The 27,783-nt window shown below is 38.5% G+C and overlaps 1 protein-coding gene across 8 annotated transcripts in view; it reads right to left on the bottom strand.

The window, feature by feature from the left end:
• Window positions 1-27,783, bottom strand: part of AGFG1 (ArfGAP with FG repeats 1) — a 36,285-nt gene that overhangs the window by 4,310 nt on the left and 4,192 nt on the right. For 3 of the 8 annotated variants that reach the window (XM_033068176.2, XM_033068177.2, XM_033068181.2), the window contains exons 2-11: window positions 22,454-22,547; window positions 11,874-11,989; window positions 11,256-11,418; window positions 10,083-10,239; window positions 4,387-4,506; window positions 3,688-3,759; window positions 2,543-2,752; window positions 1,522-1,702; window positions 749-828; window positions 362-454 (exon numbers count right to left, since the gene is read on the bottom strand). In XM_033068176.2, coding sequence (XP_032924067.1) covers window positions 362-454; window positions 749-828; window positions 1,522-1,702; window positions 2,543-2,752; window positions 3,688-3,759; window positions 4,387-4,506; window positions 10,083-10,239; window positions 11,256-11,418; window positions 11,874-11,989; window positions 22,454-22,547 — 1,286 coding nt within the window. The remainder of the gene's footprint in view (window positions 1-361; window positions 455-748; window positions 829-1,521; window positions 1,703-2,542; window positions 2,753-3,687; window positions 3,760-4,386; window positions 4,507-10,082; window positions 10,240-11,255; window positions 11,419-11,873; window positions 11,990-22,453; window positions 22,548-27,783) is intronic. The other 5 variants (XM_033068178.2, XM_033068179.2, XM_033068180.2 and 2 more) reach the window with 3 other exon arrangements.

Below are 27,783 nucleotides of genomic sequence, written 5' to 3'. Positions count from 1 at the left end.
TCTGGTTTTGAGAGCTTTCAACACTTTGAAATAAAGAAAAAAATTAAAAAGAAGGGCTTTCAAGATCCCTGATTTCAGGGCTACCTGCTATAAAAGCATGCTCTAAAGCCAAGGTTATAGTCTTGGAAGGAATCCAGCTGGTGATACACAGACTACAAACAGATAGATTCAAATAGATTTTTCATTTAAAATCCTCCTAGAACTGCACCTCAACACTGAGCAAACACACAACACGTCAAATAGACTAGGGACAGATAATACAGAAAATCTTTAAGAAACAAGTTACAGAGATACAGGAAAAAAAGAATCAATGCAATTTTTAAACAAAGTTTCTCAAATACTCAATGTATTTTTTCCTAACCTGTTGCTCCTCGGCTATTGGTCTGGAATGGATTTGTTGAAGGTGCCACTGGGGCAACAGGGGCAGCTACAAATGGATTTGTGGAAGGTGTTGCTGAAAGACAAAAGACATTGCATTAAGTAAGCATTTCTCTAACAGTCAATCTGACTCACATGAAGTCTATACATCTTTTATACAAAGACATATAAATACAAAAAATTAGATGATAAATCAGGGATTTATAAGAAGATACATAAAAATATAGAGTTTTTTTGAGAGGAGTACTTTCTTGTTAATAGCACCTTTATTAGCTTCAGTATTAGTGGTATCAAAGTAGAGCATTATCAAGTAAAAATTAGTCGATTGCTTGCTTACAGTCCCCAAAGAGTGTTAGTAACACTTCCATACCTCCAAATGGAGCAGGCACGCTTGAAGATGCAGGCTGTGTCTGTGCAGTAGCAGCCACAGGTACTGTTCCAAAAGCATTGCTGGAAATAATTTGTACAATTCATTCAGTGAAGTCAGAATTGCTTGTTTAATAATTAAACCAAATTTACAGTTACTGTTGGCATGTGAAAGAAAGGGGATGTACACTTACGTGCAGTTTGCAGACTGCAATGTACCGCCCTGATGCCAGGGTCAGACATTCACTAGTGCTGAGCAATGGAAAGTCATTTCCACCAACAGCAGGAGAAAGAATACTAAACTAAGGCAAACAGCATAAAGGTTGCAAAGCAGAAGCCTTAGGGGCACTTACAATACCAACCCCTAACAGGCATTTGGTATTTGTTACTTCAGTGGTCTAAAATATAAATGGATAGCACCATATAAATGAAAAATATCTGATTTCTTTTTTTCAGGGATGATCCTATGATTCTGACTATCTATGCAAGTACTCTGCAGAGCAAATTGCTACCATCTAACAGGTTTAGCATGTCATGACTAGAAAGATGCAGTGAACAGTCCACTGACAGTACTCCTAGAGTATGCTATCCCTCAGTGCTGCCATTATTTAAAACAAGAGATGCAGTTTCAGTAGTACCTCTAAACTCAATCTATGCTTCCCCCTTTAGACAAGAACAAACAGATTTGAGAAATGACCTGGAGCTATTGTGTGCTGCTGCTGCAGGCAGTGTGGCACTGAGTGGCACTGAGCGGCACTGAGCAGCCTGGCCCCATACCTGCTGACGTTACTGGTGGCAGTGTACGCGCTGCTGGAGGTGGCCGTGGAGCTGAACACGCTGTCCAGCTCTGCCAGCGCCGCGTACTTGTCTGAAGATGCACTTGACTGGTTGGGGGCTGACAGTGCAGGGCCTGCTGAGGACACTGCTGTGCTGAAGCCACTTCCCTGCTCACTCCCACCTAGAAAGAAAGCAAGCAGATTAAACATACTGAAGCTGGTTTCACTTTCTGTCCTGCTGATATTGAGAACTAAATGAAAATACACAGATGATTGTAGACTTAAAAATTAAATATGCACTAGGGCATAGAGGAAAAAGTGTTTAACAAGCCATTAGCTATTAAAAAAATGTCCTATCTCTATAGGTACTCTGCAGCCCCAAAAAGCTCTTGTTTTGCTAGAAAAAGAATCCATTCATCCTCAACTACAAAATGGACAGAACACCTAATCTCAAAAAATCCATTTCAGAACAAACCTCCACAGTACAAATGAACGTAAGTTTTAACACACCATTCAAGAAGAACTACATTTGAGTAACAGAATAACTAGCCTTTTCTCCTTAATTTACTATCAAATAAATCCAAATATCACTATTACTATTTTATGAAAAACTAAAGCCAAATGTTTTTGTAGCAGTGAGGTAAGAAAGCTGCTCTGGCAGTTCTTTGCAACAGCTGCAGCTCTCCATTCCAGAGCATCCACTATAAGTTTTAGTACAAATATAAAATACATATTTGTATTTTTATATGTTTTCATTATTGAACTAATGATTATTTAGATATTTTAATTTAGAATTATTCACCATGAGGGGAAATAGGTCCCGTACAAGCAGTCTTCTAATGACATCCTTTTGGAACAATGTCTTAAAACTTACATCTTGCATATTAAAGGTATATAGAATTCTACTGATCACTTAGAGAAGGGAAATTTAAAGTACAGTTACAGTACTCTGACAAGCACAGTCATCCTTGTGGTAACTATACACATATAGAATAACCATGGCAAATAATAAAGTTTAATACCTTGCCCTGCACTGAAGATATTATCTAAATTAGCAAGAGCTGCATATTTGTCAGCTGACTGAAGATTCAGTTTATTCACTGCAGCTTTACTGGCTGCAGTTGCTGTGGCGTTGCTCTGAGAAGCATTGAAGGATCCAAAATCAGCACTGGAGGATTTGGGGAAGTTATCAAAGTGAGCAAAATTAGCATTCACTGATCCAGCACTTCCACCTGTAACAAATTAAGTTAAACATGATCAATGCTCCACAGTTAGAAAGTCTCTCCAACTGTAACTGATGGCACAATAACCCTCCCTTTGTGCTTGTGTGGGGCAACGTGTTTGCCTGCCCCATCCTACACATTTAAGGCTCTTCCCCATTTCCTTCAAAGTTCAGTGGGCCTCAGAACAAAAGTATAATATATTGTTTGGACTGCACATCAGGGATAAACACCCCAAACTTCAACACTTCAAATCGCAGTTGTAATTTGATCCTGAAAATTATATGGTTTTTTTTAGTTCTTAAAAGTAATTTCAATAATAAAAGCTTCCTAGAAAAAGATGTATTTGTCTTAATCTTTAATATTCAAAATACAGAAGCTTCATTTCCCTTCTATATGTAGCTAACATAGCTACTATTTTCATTTATTTAGTGGTTCAATGTTTAGTCATTTCAGATGTCAGCCATCATTCTAAGCAAAAAATAAAGTGCCTGGAAGTCCAAAAGTTGTATGATTTCATGCCCAGGTTTAGAGAGTTTGGTTCTCTCTTCTCAAGAGTTTTAGACTGCATCCAATCAGGAAACAGGCTAGGGGGAAAACAACACATCTCTTTTATACATAAATCAATTTTAGAAATCTGATATGGGTCCACACAACTGAACTTCAGATCAAGTATGACACCTTGAGCTTCCACCTCTTCATTGTCCAGACAATTTAATCTAGGCAGATCATATACTTAAATTTAAGTGAGTTGTTCCATTAAGTACCACATTTTATAACATTTGGCTGATGATTCCACTCATACTACAGAACTTTCTAAAACAGAAACACAACTTTCTTAAAAGCATAAGCAACAAGTTGAAACATATGCAACAGTAGGAATGGAAGTGCTATACTACAATGGCATAAAATGAAGCAAGCTGAGTTTTCCACTGCGTGGAACTTACTGTGTACAGCCTGGAGAGGAAAAGCTGAAGTAAATTCACCAAAACTGCAGCTAGATGAAAGCGTTCTGAACGCTGGACAGCCAGAAATTGTGTGTGGGTTAAAGTTAACATAAGAAGGGAGAAAGAAAATTTGAAAAAAAAGTTTAAAACAACACCACACTCAAAAGAAAAAAAAAAAAAGGAAAAGAAAGTCAGTCAGCCAAAGATCTAGACAAACAGCAAGTGTAAACTCAAGCAGAAGTTCTAAAGCATGATCAAATTAAAGGAAAGCAAAATAAATCTTAGCAATAGGCTCTACACATGAAGTCAAACATACTGAAGTGTGTGCATATGCTATACATCTGCATAGACACACACTTGTTTGGTACTGTGACATCCTTTTGGATCTACTGAAGTGCTTCTCTTAGAAGACAGAGTCAATTCAATACTTATTAAAAGCAGTAGAGTTTATTCTTTTCATAATTATTTCAAGTGTAGAGCTAACAAACACAGTGCCATAAATCAGACTTCTGAGTAGCATTAGGGGAAAAAAAAAATCAACACCAAACACAAGGAATTCATTTTGAGTTTCCCCAGAGCTTCAGATGGCTTGATCGCATTAAAGCAGGCAGATGCAAGAAAAACTCAACTTCGGTACCTTCCAACATAAAGGTAAGGATTATTTCAATTAAGTATTAATCAAAATGCTAGGAGTTCTACCTGTATTTTGGGGCTGAAAAGGAGACTGACTTGCTGTGGGGAAACCTCCAAAATTACTCGAGCCACTAGACTGTCCAAATGCATCAAAGTTTGCAAAACCTGCATTGGCAGAGTTCTGCGCTGTAAATCGCAAAGGAACAAAACATGTTAATGGATATGGGAAATAAACACAAAAACAGACGTATTAACTGAATTCATGGTCATGACAGCCTCCAAGGATTATGTGCTACCATGTGTTGCTTTTGACATGTTCTTCTACAACTGAAAGTTGTCTTTGAACAAGCTTTCACAAATCACCTTCACAGAGCTGTTCACAGTTCATGCTGCTACTGTCCTCACACAAGCTCCTACTCAACTGCATGACCCAATGGAATCCACTTCAGCTTAACCCTAAGTATTTGCAGTGCTGGCTGCTCAGGAAAAAACAGCCATAAAATACAGAACACTTAATTTCCAAAACTAGAACTTGTGGGTTAATCAAACATTTATTTGTGAATAAAAATTAGAAGGCATTCTTGTAACATACTGGCAATTCAAATTCCTCATATACCAAGTGCTTCTTCCTCAGGTGAATTTTGGTTGGCACAACTTCAATAGTTTTGGCTAGATTTATAAATTAATTTAATTGGAAAATTCAGTCCTTAAAAAAAAATAAATCAGAGTACAGAAATATGGAAAATCAACAGCAATGGCAAGAAGATAGCATTGATAGAGTATATCAACAATAAAATCCAAGGAAATTTCAAATAGAATTTCAGTTTTTACCTTCCTTTCCTGCCATATACAGAAGAAAATACGAGTTAACACTAATTTAATTTTGACTAGTTGGACATTCAAGCATCTATAGATTCAACAGGAATTGCATGCCTAACTGGTAAGCTCCACAGAAGCCCTTAAACTCTATTACAAGCAAGAAAGGAAAAAATGTTTTTAATCAAATGCAAACCAAACCTTTTTATAAAGGTAACTTCAGTTAATATCTAAAGAAAGCTCACAAAACACCTTCTGGAATAACAGATGGCAATACATTATATTTTTAGGTTAGAATTTGTTTATTTTGGAGAGATTTTGCAGATTAAGTATATACCAAGAGAGTAAATTATGCCAATTGCTGAAGTACTGTAATTTAATAGTCTGATAGTGCTAATTAAAAGTTGCATTATTTCACTTAATTTCTATTCAAAAGCATCTGTACTACAGATTTACAAACTAAAAGACATTTTAAGACAAACTACTGTAGTCCACAATGCTGCTAACATAAATTAGCAGGAAAATGCCTGCACTTTCCTTCCCAGAGTACCCTGAGAGAGAGGGTGAGGTTTGGCTGGACTCGATACCACGTTTAATAAACTGTGTGCATAAGCATTAGGTTACAGAGCATGGTTTTGACAGCAGAGAGCAGCCAGGGTGGTCCCTGTGAGGAGAGAACAGAAGCTGCCCCCATTGCTGCACAGCTGCTGCAGTTCCAATACTGTCCTACCACTGCCCAAAGCTAAGCCCACCAGCAGTGTTGGCTGGGCACTGTGGTTAAATGGGTTAAAAACCACTGTGCAGTAGCTGTGGCAGAGAGGAGTGAGGAAAATGCAAGAAAAAACACTGCAGACACCAAGGTCATCAGCTAAGAAGGAGGGACATGCTCCAGGACGATGGAGAAGACAGTGGTAAGGAAGGCTGTCCCACTGCAGCCCATGAAGGATCATGGTGCAGCCTGTGGAAGAGCCATGCCAGAGCAGGTAGGGAGAGCATGAGGAGGCTGCAGCTCATGGAAAGCTGCTGCTGGACCAGGCTCCTGGCAGGAGCTGCGGCTAATGGAGAGGAGGATCCACTGGAGCAGCTTTTCTGGCAGGAGCTGTGACCCTGCCTGAAGAACAGCATCCCACGGAAAGGACCCATGCTGGAGCAGTTCTCAAAGAGCTGACACTCATGGAAAGGGCTCACACATGCCAAGAAGTTTGTGAAGGACTATATCCCACTGCAGGGGAGGGACCCCACAATGGAGCAGGGGAACAGCATGAGGAAGAAGCAGAGACAGAGATGGAATCTTACGACTTAACTGCAATGCCCATTTCCCAGCCCCCTCAGGAGGAGCAGCTAAAATGGTCAGAAGTTAAATTACACCTCACAAGAAGAGATGAAGGGGGGTTTGGTTTTATTTTCTTACTATGCTACTGCATTATTAAGTGTCAAACTAAGTAACTGAGCAAATCAGACTTTCTCTTGACTCGTCAGCTTTTTTGTCTTCTCCCCCAGTCCTGCTGATGAGAGAGTGAACACACAGCCCTGTGGGCACCTGGAACCAGGCAAAGTCAACCCACCACAGCAGGAGAGTCAGCAAGGAGGGAAAAAAAAAAATCAAAGTGAAAGCAAGAACATGGGAAAGTTATTTTCACCTTTGAAATGTGCAAAAAATTGGCACAAACAGAAAAAATTAGCTCTATTGTATCCTCTGTTTTGGTTCAAATAGCATTTTACAGACTCCAACTCCAAATCCCAAATGAGCTGTTTTGGTTTTTAAACCGGTAGCTTTTTAATAGGAATAGATTAAGAATTTACTCTAAAAATGGAAGTGATGGAATTAGGATACATTGATCCTAATGCATCAATTGGACAGACAAGAGACTGATGTTTAGTTGACCAAAGAGGATTAAGTATATAAATGTCACTCCCAGAATAAGGGGGAGATTATTCATTTTAACCACTCACAAAACCAGAAAGGTATGTCAAGAATCTTAGATAAATATCTTTTGGGTCCAAATTAAAAACTGGAGTGTATTACATTAGAAAACACTTTATTTTACTGCATCAGCTGACACACAAAGGATGACTTTCAAGTCATGTTCAAACAGTATTGCTGTAAAGCCTCTTCAGTAGAGTATTCTGATATTAACCTTGTTTTATTTTACACAGTAAAGTTTCGACCTTTGTAAATGTGGCACAAAGTTAAAGACCAGGTAAGATTTGTACACTCCTGAACCTGGACAACATGTAAATTGCCAATTCCACAATTCAGTTCTCTACAAAAAACCCCAAGAACAATTCAAAGTAAGTTCAGGAACTGCAGGAGATTGCGGATTGCCACAGATTTACAGCTGCTCTTGACATAGCAGACCAACAAGGCAGTACAAAAGCCAGCTGGCTACAGCCAGGGATGACAACACAGTCATGGCAATGCCAGCTGTTCCTACAATATCTGCAGTTTCTTCTGTGAGGCTTGCACTACCTGGTATGCAATAAAGACATGAAACACTGCAAAACAGAAAAATACTAAAATAAAATCCACATATATCTAAAGTAAAAAACAAAACAAACCTACAAAATAACACTCATACTATTTTGCTTTTTCTAGATAAAGCCTCTTCTCTCATGTTATCTGTGATAGAGTTGTGCTGTGTCACTGCACCTTTGTAAAATCTTTTGTGCAGGTCACCTATTCCATTAGTTTATTAGAAATCTATGTGCCAAAAGCTTTGACCCTTATTGCTACTACCAATCTATAAACTACAGACAAATCAGTCATTACCATCTTCAAAATCTCAATTTTGCAGAAATTACAGAACTTTGTAAATTAAATACAGACAGTAAACATAAGGTCAGTATGTTTCCCCTTCAATAAGCAGTAATATCCTGAATCAGCTTAATACATTAAAAAACTTGGAAAGCAGAAATATATCACAAATTGCAGTTCCTGCATAATTTTCAAGATTTACACCTACACTTCATGGATTACAGTACAAGTTTGTAATATTTTCCTACCAGCTGCTGCACTCAGCAAATTATACTGAAGGATCTTAAGTTTACTGGTCTCTTCAGTGTTTTCTTTAGTTAGCATTGTGTACAGGAAGGGGGAAAAGTCCATCCCTTACACACATAGCTAAAACCAAGCCCTAAAACAAGAACACCAGACCATAAACTTCGAGAAAGTAGTGCTGGACTACGTGCAAATTCTCCCATCCTCCACTGCAGTGTGTAATTGCTAACAAAAATTACATGTTTATACAGCTCCTTAATGAGCATTTCAAACTCATTTTTGCCAAAGCTGGCAGATTGATCAACCCTCCTTGTGATCCAAAGGAAGAGTCTGTAACATTTTGTTACTCATTTCACTAACACTACCCTGTACTTACTGCACACAAGACAAGCTCCACAAGCATTTTACTACAGAAAGTCAAAAAACACCCTCAGGTAACAAGTCTGCAATACACGTTCAACTACCATACACTTAGAATCAGGTTTCTGTCTTTTAGAAACTGATTTACTAACCCTGAAACTGCTTTGGGCTCTAAATAAGAAGTCATAGGAATGACCACAATGGTTAGTTTGTGACCAGAAATTAACAGACTCTCTCCTCAGATTGTATTTATTCTGGAGTGTTCCTATAGCTTTTTATCCTTTTAAAAATTACCCAGCGGAGATGCAGTGGAATTTTATCTAGATTTGGAACACAGTATTGAAATACTGCTCTAATGGAGTTTTTATCTCCTAAAAAGCACTAAGAACAATTAAATGTATACAAACAAAGAATCATTTGCCAACAAGTTTGGAAAGAAATTATTGGAAAGAATTAACCATCTGCAGCCCTTTCTGTAACACTATACAGCATTGGCCAGTCAGCACAAGTTCTTCCAGTTAAACATACCTCCAAAATGATGCTTAACATGCTAATTTCAAGGATTTTACAGAATGCACAGAAAAATAATTGCTGGTTTAGTGTTACTGAATTCAGTCATTTACTTCACAACATTAATTTGGAAAAATTCTTGGTATTTTGCTCGGCTCCTCAAGTCTGAGCCTTAAGTCTCATGCATGACACTTTATCTTGGCTGTTAACAGTTTCAGAATTGATTTGAAAGAAATCTTTCTTATTCCGGGTGGCTTAGCAGCATCACAGTTTCTCTCAGAACAACTACATGAAAAGCCCATTCAGACCAGGCAGGCAAAGGTACTTTCCCACAGCTACAAGGCAAGCTAGCAACAACAAACTTCAGAGACCACAGAACCGACTTTGTCTTTAGGATTCACTTCTATGGTTCTTGGTCTTTGGCTGGGAAAAAAAACCAAACCCTGAGGGTTCAATATATTTTACTGAAGTCATCCTCTAAGAATTCAAGGTCTATCCCCTTTCTTCAGTCAATACACATGCTCAAGGCTTGTTTATTCTTCCTAAAACTACAGAATACTGCCCACATGGGCAGTACTGAGCTTTCAAACAGACATACACACAAAAGAGGAGATCACCCTTTAAACTGGGCAAGCCTTGGTTTTTCTTTTGACAGTTTGGCAGTTATTGTCAATGCATTTGAACTCCTTTAAAGTCTCTGTATATGTTTGCTCTTCATGAATGCTCTTCCTAATAATTTTCAGAAAGAAGTCTGAAGGTCTAATATCAGCTTTTCCCAACATTTTGTTACTCATCCTCCTACTATCTCCCCCAAAGAAACCTGAAGTTTAGTAGTAGGCAGAAACAGTGTAATCACACATATCCTAGGGCATAGCTATAGCAACTCCCACTTCCAAAAGCAGAATTGTCAGTCTTTATGTCTTCAATCTTTCTTTATAAAGACCTGAAAGAAATCTTGAGCAATACAACATTCCTAAGGCACAGAGATTACATACAGCTCCTGAAGATTATCAAAAGCCATCAAGATCAAAACCATAGTTTGTACATTTAAAAGAGATACAGTGGTCCAAATACCTACCTGTATGACTGTTGAAGTGTGCAAAATTAGCAAAATTCGCTGTAGCAGTGGACTGAGGAGGAGCAGCAGCAAAGATATCTGAGCCAAGGTCACTGAGGAGGTCAAATTGTTTCTTTTCTTGTTGCTGCTGTCCTTGAGATCGAACTACAACAGGAGACTACAAAGAAGATTTCAATTAGCTAGTACAAAAAGGTGATATTTTACTAAACTGACATTTACAAAATATAAGAAGGCTAGACTAAACTTATTTAACAAGACATTTAATCCTGAAGTTTAAAATGCTGTATGTAGCACACACTTTCCTCCTATTCCTCCTATAGTATGAGGAAGACAACTTATGCTACTGCTCTGGCTTTTAAAGGAACTCTGTAGTAGATTTACAGAGCTTAACAGCATCCAGAATAAAGTAGTAACATATCATTAGCAACTTCAGATTTTGTATTTGAAACTGCAAATACTGTACAAATACAAGCAATGAAACTTAATTTCACAAGATGGAAAATAGTTGTTCACTACAAAGATTTCTGAAAAAATCTTTGGAATTCAGTATAAGGGGAGAAAAATTGAATTATTTCATAGCAAGGGTTGAAGTTGCAATTTTCTACTGTTTGAGTTGAAAGAGGTCCATTCAAGAGTTACCTGTATCCTGATGGTAGTTTTCAAATTGTCTTTCTTCCAAAAAATCTAAGTACAGAGAGCTGTTTGACTTTACATTACAGTGTACAGACTCCCCCTGAAAGCCACTTAAGACCATTTCAGAACACACATGAAGCAATAATAAATATGACAGGCTTTCATCCACATATTCACTAGTAATCTCATGGTTAACATCGTCAGTCATTTTCTTATTTTCAAAGGGGAAATAAACAAAGATGAAAATATAACACATCAGGTCCAAACTTTAGAGGTACTTATGCAAAAGACAATTTATATCACACTGGAAAACTCTACTTACTGAAAATAACCACTGAAAAATCAATTTGGTCAATAGAAACAGACTTCATTTAGCACCTGATCTGCAACAATGTATGTACTTCAGTAAAATATACAAAATACAGTGATCACATTAGTTCCTACAGATCACAGCAGTTGTAATTGCAAGAATTTTTGTGCTATAGAAAGAGTAACCAGGAGTGCAGAACAGCTCTGTGTTCCTCAGCAGTTACTACTCACTTGGCTAGGTGTGCCCTTGTTTAAGTGCAGTGTGGGTGCAGCCTCTCCCAAGAGAGATTTGAGTGGCTTCACCTCGGGTGTGCTGCTTGTACTACTGGCAGAAGAGCCCGATATGGATGCATGGACCGATGCCACCACCTTTGCTTGCTCTGGAGGAACATACCTACATTCAAGAGGAGCAATGGTTTTTACACGTTTCACATGAGAAGTTTGTAAGTCTGAAGCTGAGAACTGGCAGACCCCAGCTTTGCTATGAAACCTCAATCCAGCAATAGATTTATCAGTAGTTTGTAAAGCACCCATTCTTTAAATATGCCAGAGATTTTTATAAAATGGACTAGAATATAAGGACATCAATATTTTTAGCACTTATTCAATACAAAACATGTCTTTCCCATACTAATAAATTGTATGGGAAATAATAATCTGCAAAACTAACACTGTTGTTGACATCCTCAAGTCATTTTCATTCCATCAATATGAACACTGAGAAACTTCTTTAGTTTTTCTGTTTCCTATAGGAGCTCTAAGTAAAGTTCAGAGTTTTGTAATCTAGTCTGAAGAGCACACTCAAAATCTTCACTTCTCATCATAGGGACAATAGTAAAGGTATCTTACCATCTTTTCTTTTCATATTTTTCCTGTAGAAATTCCTTTACTTTCTGTGGATCCCTGAAGTCTGGAATTGCTGATGATCTATCATCAAACAGGCCTAGCCAAATCTGTTTGCACACCTTAATAACAGTAAAAAAAAAAAAAAACCACAAGATAGATTGATCAGAGAAAATACCTTAACTTAAAACCTATTTAAGTTTACTATTGTTAATACATTAAACCATTAAAATGTGTGACTGTATAATTTATATTCCAGACTGAGCTGCTGTAATGACTGACTGGTGCACCATGTACTAGTCTAAATACCTAAAGTTGCCTGTCACAGCAGGGCAAGCAGATCCCAGCATGCAATTTCACAATCCAACACTCCTTTTACCAAATATTTGTAGAATGTACTCATGAAATGCAAAGCACCTGATTTCTACTTGTAATCTCTAAAATTCTTTTCCTTCACCTAATTCTACACATTCCCTTACTGGACTTTAGTGCTTAAACTGTTTCAATAGATTCCATATGCTCTAAGCCTCAAAAGGTAGATTTTAAAGGATGCAAGGTTCAGTATTTATCCATTTAATTACTATTTGAGTAGAAGAACTGTTTTTCCAACAGCCTTTGTTACCATGATGCAGTTTCTACAACACCATATACATTTGAGTGATTGTGTGAGAGAAGGGGTAAAAATACTCCTGCTCCAATTTCATTTTCTAATTGTAGTTGTGAGTGAGTAAAACTCGAACCACTTGTAAAATTCTCAGTATGTTCAAGTTTCAATTCCTGAGGAATTGAAAACAAGATGAAAGGTATTCTCAAAACTAAGCAAGAGTAGGAGTTTTAACTTGAATTGTTTTAAGTCCTTCTGACTATTCTGCAAGTAACCTGAATATGCATCCAAACAATAACACCAAACATTAGCTGCCCTCAAAAATCACAGTGCCCTTTTAGAACAGGTTTCTTCCAGAGAAGCAGAGTCAAAAAACCTTTGTTTTTATGATGCATACCCTTTCCTCCCACACCCTTTCTGAAATAGGCCTGACCATCCCTCTTGCATGCCTAGGACAAACATGCCCTCTATTCCTGCAAGTGTCAGGTTTTCGACATTGTTCCCAGGGACCTTAAGGAGAAGCACAGGCTCTAACAACCAAGAGCTGCAAAACTGAGTGCTCTGAAAGATGGCAAATGAAGGTAGAAGCTGTGATAGTCTCACTTCAGCATCTTCCCCAACCTAGCTAGCAAACATGATAAATCTTATAGGTCATTTCAAAGACTGCTCAGGATTAGAAACATTAGGCAAACATCCTAACTACATATTTCATACTTGATGGTTCAGTTCTAAATTGCCCAATTGCATATTCAACACCTAATAGTCCTTATTACCAATATTATTATCATCTATTGGATAGAGAGAACAACAGGAAATGGATCTAATGATTTAAATGAGTATTTATAAAGCTAATTTAGAGCTAAGATCTGTAGTTTCTACCTCAAATAAACTTAGCAATTCTTCATTCATTCTGCAATTGTACTCCACAAAAGGGTCAAGTTCAACACTCTGATTTGAGTGCTCAAAATTAAAGTCACTTACAGTCTAGTAATAGATAAAATTAAGCTCAATAGATGTGTTTAATACTTTCTCACACAACTTAGAAGACAAAGTCAAAGTCACAAGTCTGCTTTAAAGTAAAGGTCAATATCAAGAATCACTGTTTTAAGAGTATCAAGCTTTCACTACTTTTTGGTGACAAAATGTATAAAATCAGAATATTTATGTGTATAGTTTTAAACTTGCAGTGAATAGTCTGAGATAAGCCAGCAGTAGTATTTCCATACTTAGATTTGTGAGTATAACTATACAAGCAGCAGTCATATGACTGCTAGGAGGAAGAGAAGTTCTGCTTGTGGCTATTTACAGAATCTCTAGCAGCAGGAGTTGGTGGTGCTCAAATCCACAGAGTCCCCTCCCAACCCAACTTCAATATTGGAAACAACATCAGGAAATACTGAAGAAAAGAAAAATTGTGCTTAATTTCAGACAAGCAGAAAAACAAATGTTACAACAGTCCCTACTTGATTCTGCATCTAGCACTGTAACACTTGGAGCTGTACTATGATAATCAGTTTGCATCCAGCTTGAGATGTGCTGGCAAATGACACAAGAGGGCCCCTTCCCCACCCATATCAGATCATCCAATTACTCCTCCTCTTCTTGCCACCCAAAACAAGTTAGATCAAAGAAACTCATCACAATTACCATGTCACTGGTACCATTGAAACCTAGAGATCAACTCACAGCAACAAACTACAACCCAAGTTTTTCACTCTTCTCCCAGTTTTCTGCTTCATTTTCACTCTGAAGTGCCTAAGCATTTGGAGTGACAGGGAAAGAAAACAAAACCAAGAAAAACCCTGAAACAAACGAAAAAACCCCCAACAACAAACAATCCAAACCAAAAAACCCCACTGCAGCTCCATCATGACCACTCCAGGTGATTTCTGTGAGGACTCAGAAAACAAGGTGCTGTGTGACTTTAGATGATTATCAGCTACAGAGCTATAGTAGATACAGTTCTATGAATATGCAAACAGGAATGGAGGAGGACTGTGCTGAACAAACACCTGTTAGTTTAAAATGATGCAAGCGTCTTAAAGGCATCAGCTCTTGCCACTGCATTGCAATTTTTGCAAACCTTCAGAAAGCAGTCTTCCAAAAGAGTTTCCTGGAGCAACTAATTCCTTCTAAATACCTAACCACAAAAGGAAGTAACAAGTGAAATATGCCTTAAGTCACTACTGTAATTTATTTAAACAAACTACCAGGCACTCTGTGTTCTTCTGTTGCTGGTAGCACAGAGAACAGTTTTACTAAATGGGCAACCAATTTTACTACTATTTTTACTAATGGACAACCACCAAGCCAAAGAATTTACTTAATCACACACACTTCAGCAAGACATTCTCATTGGATCAGAAACTGACTGCAGGAGCTGTACAAATGCAGTGTAAAACATTCACCACACCAGGATGCAAATTACATTTCACCTAGGTTTCTTTACCTAAAGAGATACCAGAGAAAGTACAATTTCTTAAAAGTTCTTAAATATGAAGAAATCTTAAACCAAAACCAGACACCCACAACAGATAAGAGTAGTTTGGATTCAGATAGTGGGAATGATGGAAAGGAACCACAAGATTAAGTGGGTGTACAACATGATTGGAATATGAAGGGTAAACCACATCCTCATAAGGGCATTTCAGACCATGCTTATGCCAAAAAAAGGCTGTTTTGTCTTCCTACTACAGCTGGGCTTGATGATCTTAAAGGTTTTCTCCAACCTACACAATTCTGCTTAAGTCCTTTAGAAAGACATATTTTATAGAGCTTTAGAACCCCACCAGAAACCATGAAAAGGCACATATTTCTGCCTGAAGTAGCACACAATGCTTTGAACATCAGCAGTCGTTCCAAGCAGGCATTCAAAGCCCAATAAAAGGCCCGTTGTCTTCCCTTGTTTGCTGGTGACCTGTGTGCTCTGTCTAGCTATACTTCTGCTACTATCATCTGACTTGACAGGGATCCACAACACTGCATTGATTATGCTTCAAGTGAGCCACAAAACACAATTTTCAGCCATCTAAAAAAAACACAAATGGCAGAGAGCTGTGCAATAACACAGAACAAAAACTGAAAAATTAAATTTAAAAAATACTGTTGTCAGACAGAACTCACATTATGTAATTGTGTTTTCTTGAAGTCACCAACAATCCTGAATCTCATGCAAAGAAAGAAGTTTGCTGTGAGAAATTTTAATTTTTGTTTTATTTTTACTGATCAGGCCATCACATTTTTTGTTTCAGAGCTATTCAAGAGTTACTGTTGTTGTAAATATCAGGGAAACTTATGCCATACAACTTGTTGTTTGTGGTGGGGAACAATTACTCAGCATTTATACCTTTGCTACCCTGATTGCTCCCCACTAATTCACCATCTGAATTGGACACATACCAAAAGATTCATTACAATAGCAGCAAAAAAAAAAAAAAAAAAAAAAAAAAAGCACAAGTATAGAAAGATTAAACTGGCAACTTCAATTGCCAACGCCACCTCATAAGCTTCAGTGCTACGTTCAGTCTGGCCTGACAGCTGCCCAGGCAGGACACCTGAACAGCACAGTTACTCCCACAGTTATTCTGCACAGTTATCCACAGCATGTGCCGAGTCGTGCAGGGCGTTACTTGCAGGACATGAGAGCAGGGAGGAACTGCAAAAAGCCATTAAAGAAAATGTAAACCTGCACAAACCCAAGCTTTAAGCAAGCACTTGCTCTACAAAGCATAGTTTTCTTCTTATTTAACAAATTCACTATCTGAACAAGAATCCAAGGAAGTAATTGTTCTCAATTTTTGGTTATTTTGAAAACGTATGTTTTGAGAAATTTGAATTTGATATCCCAAGGAGCATGTATTTCAAACCACCCCTCTAACTGCTCCATAAATAAATCACACTTGCAGACCTCATTCAGAAAATGCTACTGCTCAAGTTGCATGACACATCTTCAGCCCCATTTTATCAGAATTACTCATTCTTTTGCTTTTACAGATAATATATGAAGCATCATCCCAACTCACCACACGATTACACAACACTACTATTAAGGTATTGGGCTAAAAATTCTATGGCTTTCTGAAATCCTTCTACATTGCACCATCTCCTTGGGAATACTCTGGTTCAGACATTTAATATTAATATTGGTCTTTCTGCAACAGCAGCACAAATAAGCCTTTGCTCAAAAGCTCTAGTTATTCACCAGAAGCTTTGCTATACTCCTCCTTTTGATAACCACAGCTCTATCAAACAAAATGCTCTGTTTAGAGAAGAGCCTGACAAGCTGGAGCCAAGAGTAAACATTCGAGTTATGTGGAAGCCCCTAGAAACAGTGGAACATATCCAACAATCCATAACCATTGTCCACTGTCCCTGAAAAGTATAATTAGTCCATGTCCCACTGGTTCACCAACGGAGCAGGGGAAAAAAAAGGAGAGCACTGAAGTCAGAATGACTAAGCGTATGCAGCATTTGAAAGTCTACTTTTGTTGAAGGGTTGACAGAAGCAATACTTCAAAGTTTTGCCCCTGCTACACTCTGGGGGCTGCAAAAATCAAGACAATGCAAAGTTTTATCTTGTCAGGTAACAATAAGTAGATAACAAGACTCAGCAGCTGTCCTGATGGAATTTAAAAGTTCCTAAGAATCCCTTTACAACTGCTTTGGGAAGGATAGTACCTGTCCTCTGCCAACAAGCTCCAGTCCTGCAAGGGATGTCATCAGACACTTGGCAACCAGATACTGGGACGTTCAGAATTAGATCAGCAAGTACAGCATGAAGTAAAGAGGTAAAGAAAATCACAACCAGCACCAACCTACTCACCCTGACCTAGATAAAAACCCAGGAGGTAGCAAGGCAGAAAGTGTGAGTTGCTATAACTTAAATATATCATTGAACAGAGAAATTGGGCCAAGTGCATATTGTATGTCACAATAAAGCCTTTACCTATATTTCTCTTCCTACCATTGGTTTCCCTGAATCTGCACTCACAGCATTCCATCTGAGGGAGAACTGTTCTTCCCAGAGTAATTATATTTACCACACACTGGGTTTTCCATACACTGTTTACATTTGTAGTCCAACACTTTGAGAAATTACCTTTGTTTTCAGCTTTGACAGAAAGCAACAAAGAATACATCCCATTCAGTGCACATCTGCCATATCACAAAAAGTTAATCAGAAAGGTTTCTGGTTTAAAACCCAGCCTCCAGTAACATTTCATGCTTTCAGAAGTTCCAAGCAGGGCTCAAAGACTAAAAGAAAAATACATTAATCTGTTTCCCACAAAAATTTAGCTTTTGTTTTGCATTTAGGTTTGTTGATGTGTTTTGGGGTTTTCCCCCCCCATGTGTTTTTACAGAGTTGGGCAAGTGGGGAAGAACAAGCCCACTAAAAACTGCTAATTAAGAAAAGAATCAGCATTATCCATCAAATTTTGCAGAAACACTGAGAATTTGAGATTTCAGTTATTTCCATCCCAGTGTTATGTATTTCAACTACCAAATAAAGCTCTGCCATGTCATAACTATTTCACTGATAGAGATCTCCAGTTCGTGTGGGAAGGCGGATATAGGAGAGACAAAGGCCTTCTGCTTACACAACACATTGAGCCATCACACTTTGGAAACTCCTGTTAGCATAGTTGTGCTAGTTAGGAATAATAAAAATTCAGTCAGGCCAGCAGAGTTAAGTTCTTGCTCATTAAGCCTCCTGCTCTTGTATGTGGTGAAGACAGCAAGGCAAGAAGAAGCTCTCACAGGACACATCCTCCTGGTGATAGAAGCTGCACTTCAACTAGGAAAAAGCACACTACTTGACCTACAACACTTCTTGAGACCCAGACATACCACTGTATAGGAAGATTACATGTGTCAGTCTAGTTTAAAAAGCTCTAACAAGATAATACCTTCCAGGAGGCTGGTAAATGCCAAATTAGATTTCTTCTTCTCCCCTTCCTGCCAATAAAATATTCCCAGTTATGCACCAAATGTAATGCTGACAGTGCAAAGAACTGCACATTACCACACAACAAAACTATGTTCCAAAACATAACACCCTACAGGAAGAAAGATTTGGAAACAGTTTCTTTATGTAAGCAAGTTATAGCTTTGTTTAGTAATTCTGCACTTCTGATGTTAATATTATTCATTAATCTCTGTAGGTTAAAAGAATTTTATACTGCCAGAGTACTGATTTCACAGGCAGTTTGGGTCCAGAAGTTATAATGGTCTCATAAGCAGAGTCAAGTCAGTAAATCCTGTTAACAAAGACATTGTTCTACACACAATCAGCTCATGTATCCCTGTATTGTATTAGCAGAACCAGCAATGTACTCCAAGGACACCTGACTGCACATCTTGTGCTGTCAGCACTCATCAGCTCCAGCTTAGGACTGCTCCTTCCACTCCAGGATTTCTAGGCCACATTCCACACTGAAGGAGATTCTAGGGAAGCATTCTGGTTTGGCCTAACACCAGCTCAGAACCAGATTCAGATTGCTGCCAGTTCTGCAAGGATGCAGGAAACAGAGACTTGCACAGGTACTATTGAGAGTCAGGAAAATTGGCACCAAACCAAAATTCAGCACTATTAAAATAACTCCAAGCAGCTGAGCATACCTTCTACTCATTAGCTCAGGTAAACATGGTCTTTGCCCCAGTGTAACAGAGATTTTCTAGACCATCAACATCTTTTTCTTCAACCACACGCACATTAGAATCAGTTATTTGGAAAAGTTATAAAATACCTGTCATTTTACAAAAGGGTAGGAGAAAAATTAACTCTGTAACCAGTTCATAATACTATTCTTTATCTTAGGGGAAAAGTTTCTGAATAAATATTCACAGCTATAATGGCAACAGGAGATTAGCACCACCTCCACTTTCTTCAAACAGCAAGTTCACTTCCTACTACCACTGCACAACTGAATCAGAGGCCAAATCAGCGCTACCGTCATTTGAGGATGAGTATTCAGACAGACATCTCCACAGCACTCTCTCCTCATTATCCCTAACAAGAAAATGTGAAAATACCTCACACTGCTGTTTATGAGGAGTGCAAGGAGATGAAAAACCCTACCCAGCAGAGTCAAAACTGCCTTTATCCTTCAAAGGGATTTCACAAGGCACTTGAGGAGTGTCAGCTGGAAGATGCCTCCATTCTTACTGCAGTGACCTAATCCCAGCATTAGCAAAACTGGAGTCTGGACAGTTTTTATACCACCAGATGAGTAAGCAACACCAAAATATAGCTGTCTTCTAATACAGTACAAGGATTTAAAACTCTGTTTGAAGCAGTAAAAACTCATTTAAAATAACGTTCCAGCTACCTGTGGCAGAAAGACATTTTTTAGAATGTGTATATACAGGGAAGATGGGGTCTCACCTAAGGAAGAGCTGATCTGAATCAACTCTCCCTGAAGCAGTTGCTTTGCAGAAACCTTTCAGTTAACTGAATATTTTACCCATGTGAGGGATCATTTACAACAACTGGGGACAAGTAGGCATTTTAAATATTAGGAAGTGTTTGGGGTTTTTTTCCTTTGGTTGAGTGGTTGGGGTTTTTTGGTTTTGTTTGTTGTCTGCGTTTTTTTTAATTACTTCAACCTTACACAAAACACTGACCTTATAAATACCCTTTGAAGGAGAGTGGAAAACTACTTCCTCTAAGAACAACTCAGCACCTTAACTACTTTATCTCATGGAAGTTTTCTTGCTATTTTACTTTGTATTCAGAACAAGATCCCTATTGTACAACCATGATCTACTCATCTGGAAGCAAAAAAGGTTATCACAGAGGGCTTGGCCATGTTGGAGAAAGACAAGAACAAAAAAGTTGGAATGAAAATATTTTAAAAGCTACAAAAAACTGGAAGTTAAACATGATAGATTGCCAAAAAAGTTGAGTTTCTTTTTATCTGTATCACCATACAATTGTTTTAACTGTTGATATTACAACATTGGACAATTCCATGTTTGAAAAGTCTTATTTTAGGAAATTTCCTTTCTTCCTATACACATAAGAGCCTCCTACGCTGAACAGCAAGCTAAGCAAAAGCTAAGCAAAAAAACATTTTTTGTGAGGTCAGATGAATTTCCTCTGTCCAATACATTATCTTATCTGCAGATAAGATTCCAAAGTCCAATACCAACAAGAGAAAGCAAAATGCCTATTTAACCATGCACTATAAAGTACAACACAGTGAAAACATGTTTAACTAGGTTTTAACCTTCTAATATGGTTAAAGCAATAATAATTTCTCTTCAGTATTTGAGCACGCCTTAAATCTACCATACATCTACCATAAATCTACACTTATAAGTGTTTATTCAGTTCTACTTAAGAATTAAAGCAATAATCAACAACTAAAACTAAACTCAGGACATCTTCATTTATGAGGCAGTTCATTTAAATCATTAAAATTCTCTAATTAGAGTACTGCAAGTGCAAAGACCCCCTCTTTTGAACAGAATAGTACTGCAGAGGTCCACCAATATTTTTTAATGTCAATAATAAATTATGTATCAACTAAATCATTATGATTAGCGGACTAGTCATGGCTATAATGAGAAGGAAAACCACACAAATCAGTTGAGAAAGGATCACTTAAGGTTCGAGATCAGTAAAAACAAACTCATATCACACTCTAGATCCTGCAAGTGCAGCAAAAAATGAAATTAAAACAAATACAGGGAGGGAGCTACAAACACATTTTCTTTCACACTTTGTAAAGCTTAAAGCAAAGCTGGAGTTTACAATCTAATCTTATGGAAAGAGCCTCCAACACACTCTATGTGAATCCACAGAAGATTATTTATTAAATTTCACTATGCAAAAAGTCAGCAATACGCTCTATACATATACACACACATATGCAATGCTCTACAGTTTCAAAAATCCAACCAATCTAAGCCATCAACAGTATCTTATGAAGTCTGGGAGAGTTCAGGCCTTGTTCTAGCTCTGTCTAGAGGAATCATCCACTAACAGTCATTTCAACAAATAATGCATATTTACCAGGGCAGAAAAAAAAATTACTACTTCTGTTTTCATTCTTCAACCTGACAGTTCTGAATGGACCAACTTTAAGAAAGTTAAGTATTAGCATTTCACTAAATGATGGGATTTATCCCCACAAAGCTTCACAAAAGCACACTAATAAAACACTCTCAAGCCTACAATCAATAGTTCTACTAAACAGGATACAGATGCAATCAATGTGAAGCAGCACCTTATCTAGTTCGAACAGAGGCAAAATCTGCCTCTAAAATCCTCAAGGCTACAACATGGTAAAAAAACCACAAACTTCACCCTCAAATTGAAGTCAGCTATATAGCCACATCCAGGGCTTAAGTGTTCTGTGTATTCCCACACAGCCAATCCAACATTTACCTCTGATTTTTGTTTTTATTAAAAAGAACAAAAAGTCAGCATGCTAGAACTTCTCCTCTTCAAAACTGCCACAAACCACTCACTAGATAACAATTTCTCCCTTTCCTTTCTCTCTCAATAACACTCAGTATGATTATACTTTTATTAAGCAGAGAGGCTATTAAAGCTACTAAAAGACTTTCTGACACCAAGTGTGAACAAAAACAGCTACAAGTTATATTTCTGTATTTATTTTTGTCACAGTACACTCTTCCAGGAAATACTGCTGCAGTCAGTTTCAAGTTCGGAGCTTACAAGAAAAAAAAAAGACACGTATTGCCTCATGCAAACTCAAAAGAAAACCCAATTCAGAAATACTGATCATGTGAATGTGTACTGTCTGGGTTGGGCAATAACATTATGATGATCTGCTACCCAATGAAACAGGCTCTTCAAAAAAGCCTCATTTCAAATAATGTTGGCTTTAAAAGACTTCTGTCTAGCTTTTACAAAAAAACAACAAACAACAAAAACCCCTAAGTTTTCTTTAATAGTGTTTTCAACTTTAGTATTAAAGTACCAAAGCCACTTTATTCTCCAAATAATACTTACTTCATTTCCATGTTTCTGCAGAAATTCTATTTCCTGTTGTGTGAACGTAGTCATTGAAATCGACTTCACTCTGTGGGGTGGATTCAAGCCCCGCCTGAAAGAAGCAAGAAGTGTTCAGCATCTGGGAAACCTCTCATCATTACAAGCATGTTTAACACTACAGTTAGAAGTCAGTTTTAAAATCAGGAGCCATCTCTGTAAAGCACACTCATTCTTGGTACTGCCATACAACTTCAGGATGTGCAAGCCTTTGTCAAAGTAACACCCAGTACACAAAGCAGAACTTCGGGGAAGACCAATATTCACAGTCACTCATGCACAGTCACTCCAGCACCTTCTATGTAAATTTAAGAAAACAAAATTAGACTCTTTTAAAATCCTAATCTGCCTCACCCTTGCCTCTACCTTTCATGTCTCACTCTTGGGCTCCTTGGTTGTAGTTTCCTTTCCCTCCAACTCCTTGCTCATTTTGATCTCTTATTACAACTTCTACACAGTCAGTAGAGTTCTTCAAGCTAAACTGCCCAGCTCAGTCTTTTTCTCTTACTTTAATCTACATTCATTTCCTGTTTCCTTACAGCATCTTTTTCTAGTTTACTTTTTGCTCCTGCACTCACAGGGGCTTACTCCTCTTCCTGAACACTACAGATCACAGCAAAAGCAAAGAGACACTGATCTTAGCACGCTCTCAAAAGAGAGATACCATTGCTAATGCCACAGCTCCAAAGGTGAGCAGCTCTGCCTTAAGCCCAGATTGGCACCACTCTCACTCACATCCACGCCAGGCTGCTGCAGCAGGGCCAGCAGAACTCCAGGCACTTGTGCTGCCACAGCCTGACACTGCCAAACCCAGCTCAGTCACAACCCGCAAGCACAGAGAGAAAACCTGCTGAGCAGCAGCACCAGGGGAAGAAAAAGCTTGCTTTCTCCTCAAACTCCTTCTTAAATACATGCTAACTACTGCTTTTGCCCACAAACACTTCCAATCAAACCCAAGCTGTGCTTTGCCCAGTGGATGCAAGAACATTCCATCCCACATGTGCCAAGCAGCGGAGACACTCACTCAGGCAGTACCATGGGGTCAGTTTAACACTCAGGTTAATCAGGCCTGGATTTCTGAAATATCATCTTAAAAAACAATTAATATACATTAACCATGAGATATCAAAGCACACAAAAAGCTTTCCAGGGATGTAATAGGGGCCTAACAAATGACTAAGAAAATCAACTGATAGTTGTATTGCTTGTATTTATCCCTACATTCATAATTCTGAATTTGGTTCAGATTACATTTAAGAATAAAAAAACCCAAAACAACACTGACCTCTAATTTAGGACAAATGGTTGTTTTCTTTAAACCCCATGATTAACCCAAGAACATTAACTATAAATTAAATTACTATCCATCAGAATAGCCTATGATAAAAATCTGATAGTCCAAATATTAACGTTATATTCAACTTTGACAGAAAAATTTTAGCACTTCAAGTTTTCCAAGTAAGTCTAATGGGAAAAAACTGTTGTGCATTTAGCTTGCAAATTCACCTTCACACCTAAATTCAAGTGATCCTGTAAGACAATGCTGATCCTGTTTTAAAAGATCTCCACATTTTTAATCAGAAGATGAATACAGGTAAGAACACTAAGTAGTAACATTTTAGCCGAAGTTTCATGTGAAAACAAATTTGAGATAATCAGTCTTGGATTAACACTTGGATAAACAATTAATTGTATTTTGCTAAGAAATACAGTGGTTTTGAGTACCTTAAAAGCAGAAGTCATTTACAAACCTACAGGCATATAAAAATTAGTTTTACAGAATACTATTTGCTTTCACAAATTTCTGAAATTGGAGCAGCTGACACTGGATTCCACAGTTCAGCACCTTGACAAGGTAAGAAGTTCCACTGAGAGAGGTTTTAAGAGAGTTGATTACACTATCTTCTCTCAAAATATTTAAATTTCTTGGTTAATTAAAGTTACCAGTTTAACATCTTTCATCTAGCTGTATCATCTCCATCACAAATAAATTGCATTTATTAAAATACTACAGTATTATCTAAGATCTTTTTAAAGTAAGTACTCATTTTAATGATGCAATTTAAAGCAAATCTGTAGGAGTTCTATGCAATTAAAATTCATTGTCTCGGAGCTCGTGCTAGGATTAGGGGTTTTAAAAGAAACACCTTATTGGTCTGTGCATACAAGTAATTACATTTCACTAAATGATACTTGTAGCATCACATATTGAGTGACAGCATAGAAACAAAGTTGGCATCAAATGTTACTTGACAATTACTGTCCCTTGCTTTAACAGTAAGTATAAAAGCAGTTCTGTCTGCCTTAGTCTGTTCAATTTACTCTTCTCCTAGTAGAGTAATTTCACGACTATAAGGCGCACCCTTTTGACTAAAATTTTCCCCCGAACCCAGAAGTGCGCCTTATAGTCTGGTGCGCCTTATACGAGGTACAAAGTTGTGACATTTGCCAACCCGGAAGTGTGAGCTGTGAGCCGTGGGTGGGCAGGGGGGGCCGGCAGTGCCGCGGTAGCCGGGTGGAGGCGGGCCGGGGGGCCAAATGGCTGCCGAGTGGGTGCGGGCCAGGGGGCCTGTGGCACCGCCCCTGCCAGGTGGAGGCGGGACCAGGGGCCAATGGCTGCCGGGTTGAGGCGGGGCCTCGGCCAGCAACCGCGCGGGAGGAGCTGGGGATGGAGCCTCACTGCAAAAAAAAAGTGCACTCTATAGTCCGGTGCGCCTTATATGATCTACAAAGTTGCGAATTTTGCCAACTCCCGGGGAGTGCGCCTTATAGTCCAGTGCGCCTTATGGTCGTGAAATTACTGTAATTACAATAGCAGCACAGTTAGGTAGTTGTAAACTATCCAATGACTATTTAAAAGCCAGAGCTATTCACATTCACATGTTTCCCAGCACTGGCAGCATATCACAACTTTCCCACTAGCTCCTGCTGGAAATTCCCTTTTGCAGTAAGTAGCGTTTCAGTGTTCTGTTGTACCTGCATTTGCAATTTCAGGGCACTGCACAAGTTATTTAAGATGTACCTACTCTACACTGATCTACCAGAGCTCTACAGAGCATTTACATCAACAAACACCAATCTCTTCACTATCTTCAGATCTATTAAGCAGCAATATTAAATGTGGTTGAGGCCTAGACAAGATTTTGTTAAATCTCACCAGAGATTTCCTCCATGCCTCTCTCTCCAGTGAAGACTTCAGATATATAAGGTTTTATAAGGTTTCCTGATATACACATTATATCCACATGGGATAAGATGAATTCACACTTCTCTTACACCATCCTGCTAAAAGAAGACATCCCCCATAAAGATCAGATCACCACAGAGGTGTCCGATGTCTGGCAGGATGAAAGGGAGCACAGCACCACATCAGTGACCCAAGTGGACTGGAAATTCTGAACAAAACTTTAAAAGCCATAATCTAAACTATAAAGCTGCAATACTGTACATTCAAGTATTTATGTCCACTGAATATGGTAAAGGATGCAGGGAACCTATGTAAAGCTTCTTCTTATGCTAAAGCAGCCTCAGAAGTCAACCCAGAACAAGGAATTCCAGACAAGAAGGTGCACACCATCACATCCCAAACATATGCATTACTTTCCTTAGATAAATTACTTTCATTCTACCATTAGAACAGCAAACTCTCTATTTTTTTAATGATTTCTAACTAACATCCCTGAATTGCCTGGAATTTCCCTAAAACAGAGCAGCTGTGAGATTTTTGAAATAGGATTCAAGGACCAACCCGTCCTTACCTACAGAGATTATTTAATGACCCAAATGATTCACAAACAGCTAATCTATATATGGGGGAAGCTTATTGGTAGACAGCCAAGTGCAATTATCCCTTACGAGGAATTAATAAACCTCCTTTTTTTCCATAGGAAAAATGTTTCTTTCCTTGTATTTGACAAGTGTTTCACACAGTTCTAATGCTTTACAGTACTCCCTATTTAACAGGGCACAGAAGGGATTACAGTCCCTTAGTGCAACTTATCCATGCCTAAATTTAAATTGACCCTGAACAAGTATTTACAATCTGCCCCTGTGCAGAGGTACCAGTTACTCCCTTCCCTACACCAGAGCTCCCAGGGAAGGAAACAACCACACGCTACCTCAGCACTTAAACCAGACTGCAGCTCTCTCCTCCCAAGAGGCCCTGGGGAAAGATGACAGAGTAAGACAATTCTGCCATCTGCACTTATCCAGCACACCACAGCTAGAACATCCCACACAGAGATCCCACTCATCACTGCCAACTTCTTCAGGCTCAGCAACGACTATTGCTGTGGAAGAGCACTGTGACCAGAGATTCCAGCCCAGAGACTCTCCTCCACTGACCCTCACCGAGTCACAGCTTAGCGTAGGGGAGCTTCAGAGAACATGAGACCTCTGTTCTCTAGAGGGCATTGTTAAACTGGTGCTCTCACAGACAAAGGAGGCTTTAAGGCCACTGACACAGGATTCTGCAGTCTGGCAACCGAAACATTAAACATTCAAAACACAGTGAACAAGCAGTGGATATTTGTTACTAACATAATTTAGCGGCAAATTATCGTTGAACTTGTGATTGTTGGCAGAGCAGCCGTCTGCAAAGGCCAGGGATGGAAGGGAAGAAAAATGCAAAGAGTAAGATCTGGCAGAAAAGAGAGTCCCTTTCATGGGAGGAATGGTGGGCAGACGGCTGCTCAACACTGCTAATATCCCCTGGATCAAATTTTAACATCATCTCGAGTCTAAGCCAGCCAAATCTGATCCCCTAAAAAGCAGGAAGTTAATGAGGCAAGTCAAATACCAAGCCATCATAGAGCACCCCACATCCCCAGGCATCCAGAAAACAAGCACCAGAAATGTGCCATGTCACACAGAAATGTACCACATCACCAATGTCACAGCATTCACTATTATTTCTGTGCTACTGCAATTAGCAAAAAAGACCTAAGCAGCACTGGCCATTGCTGATACTTGTAGACCTCCCTGGAGACCCTCCGCCATCTCACAACCTCATTTATTTTTAATAGCAGACGACTCATACACACATTCTGAAGCAGAGTTAAGGTTAATTTAGGTTTTTTCTTAAAAAAACACCCAAGCATTCTTTCTGAACTGCACAGTGTTCACTGTGGTATAGAGGCATTTCCTTTGCTCTCCTGTCCTGCAACTGAAAATAAGAAATATAGTAACACAGAAAACACCCTTATATCTATATATATATACACTCACAGAGAGGCAGAACACATGGAATTGCTTTCCAAACACGAATCAAAGGAAAAAAAGGGCTGAAAAGT

This window comes from Catharus ustulatus, chromosome 10, assembly GCF_009819885.2.
Source record: "Catharus ustulatus isolate bCatUst1 chromosome 10, bCatUst1.pri.v2, whole genome shotgun sequence".
Classification (NCBI taxonomy): domain Eukaryota; kingdom Metazoa; phylum Chordata; class Aves; order Passeriformes; family Turdidae; genus Catharus; species Catharus ustulatus.
Note: the sequence above shows the minus strand (reverse complement) of the source record. Positions and strands in the feature narration are given on the sequence as shown.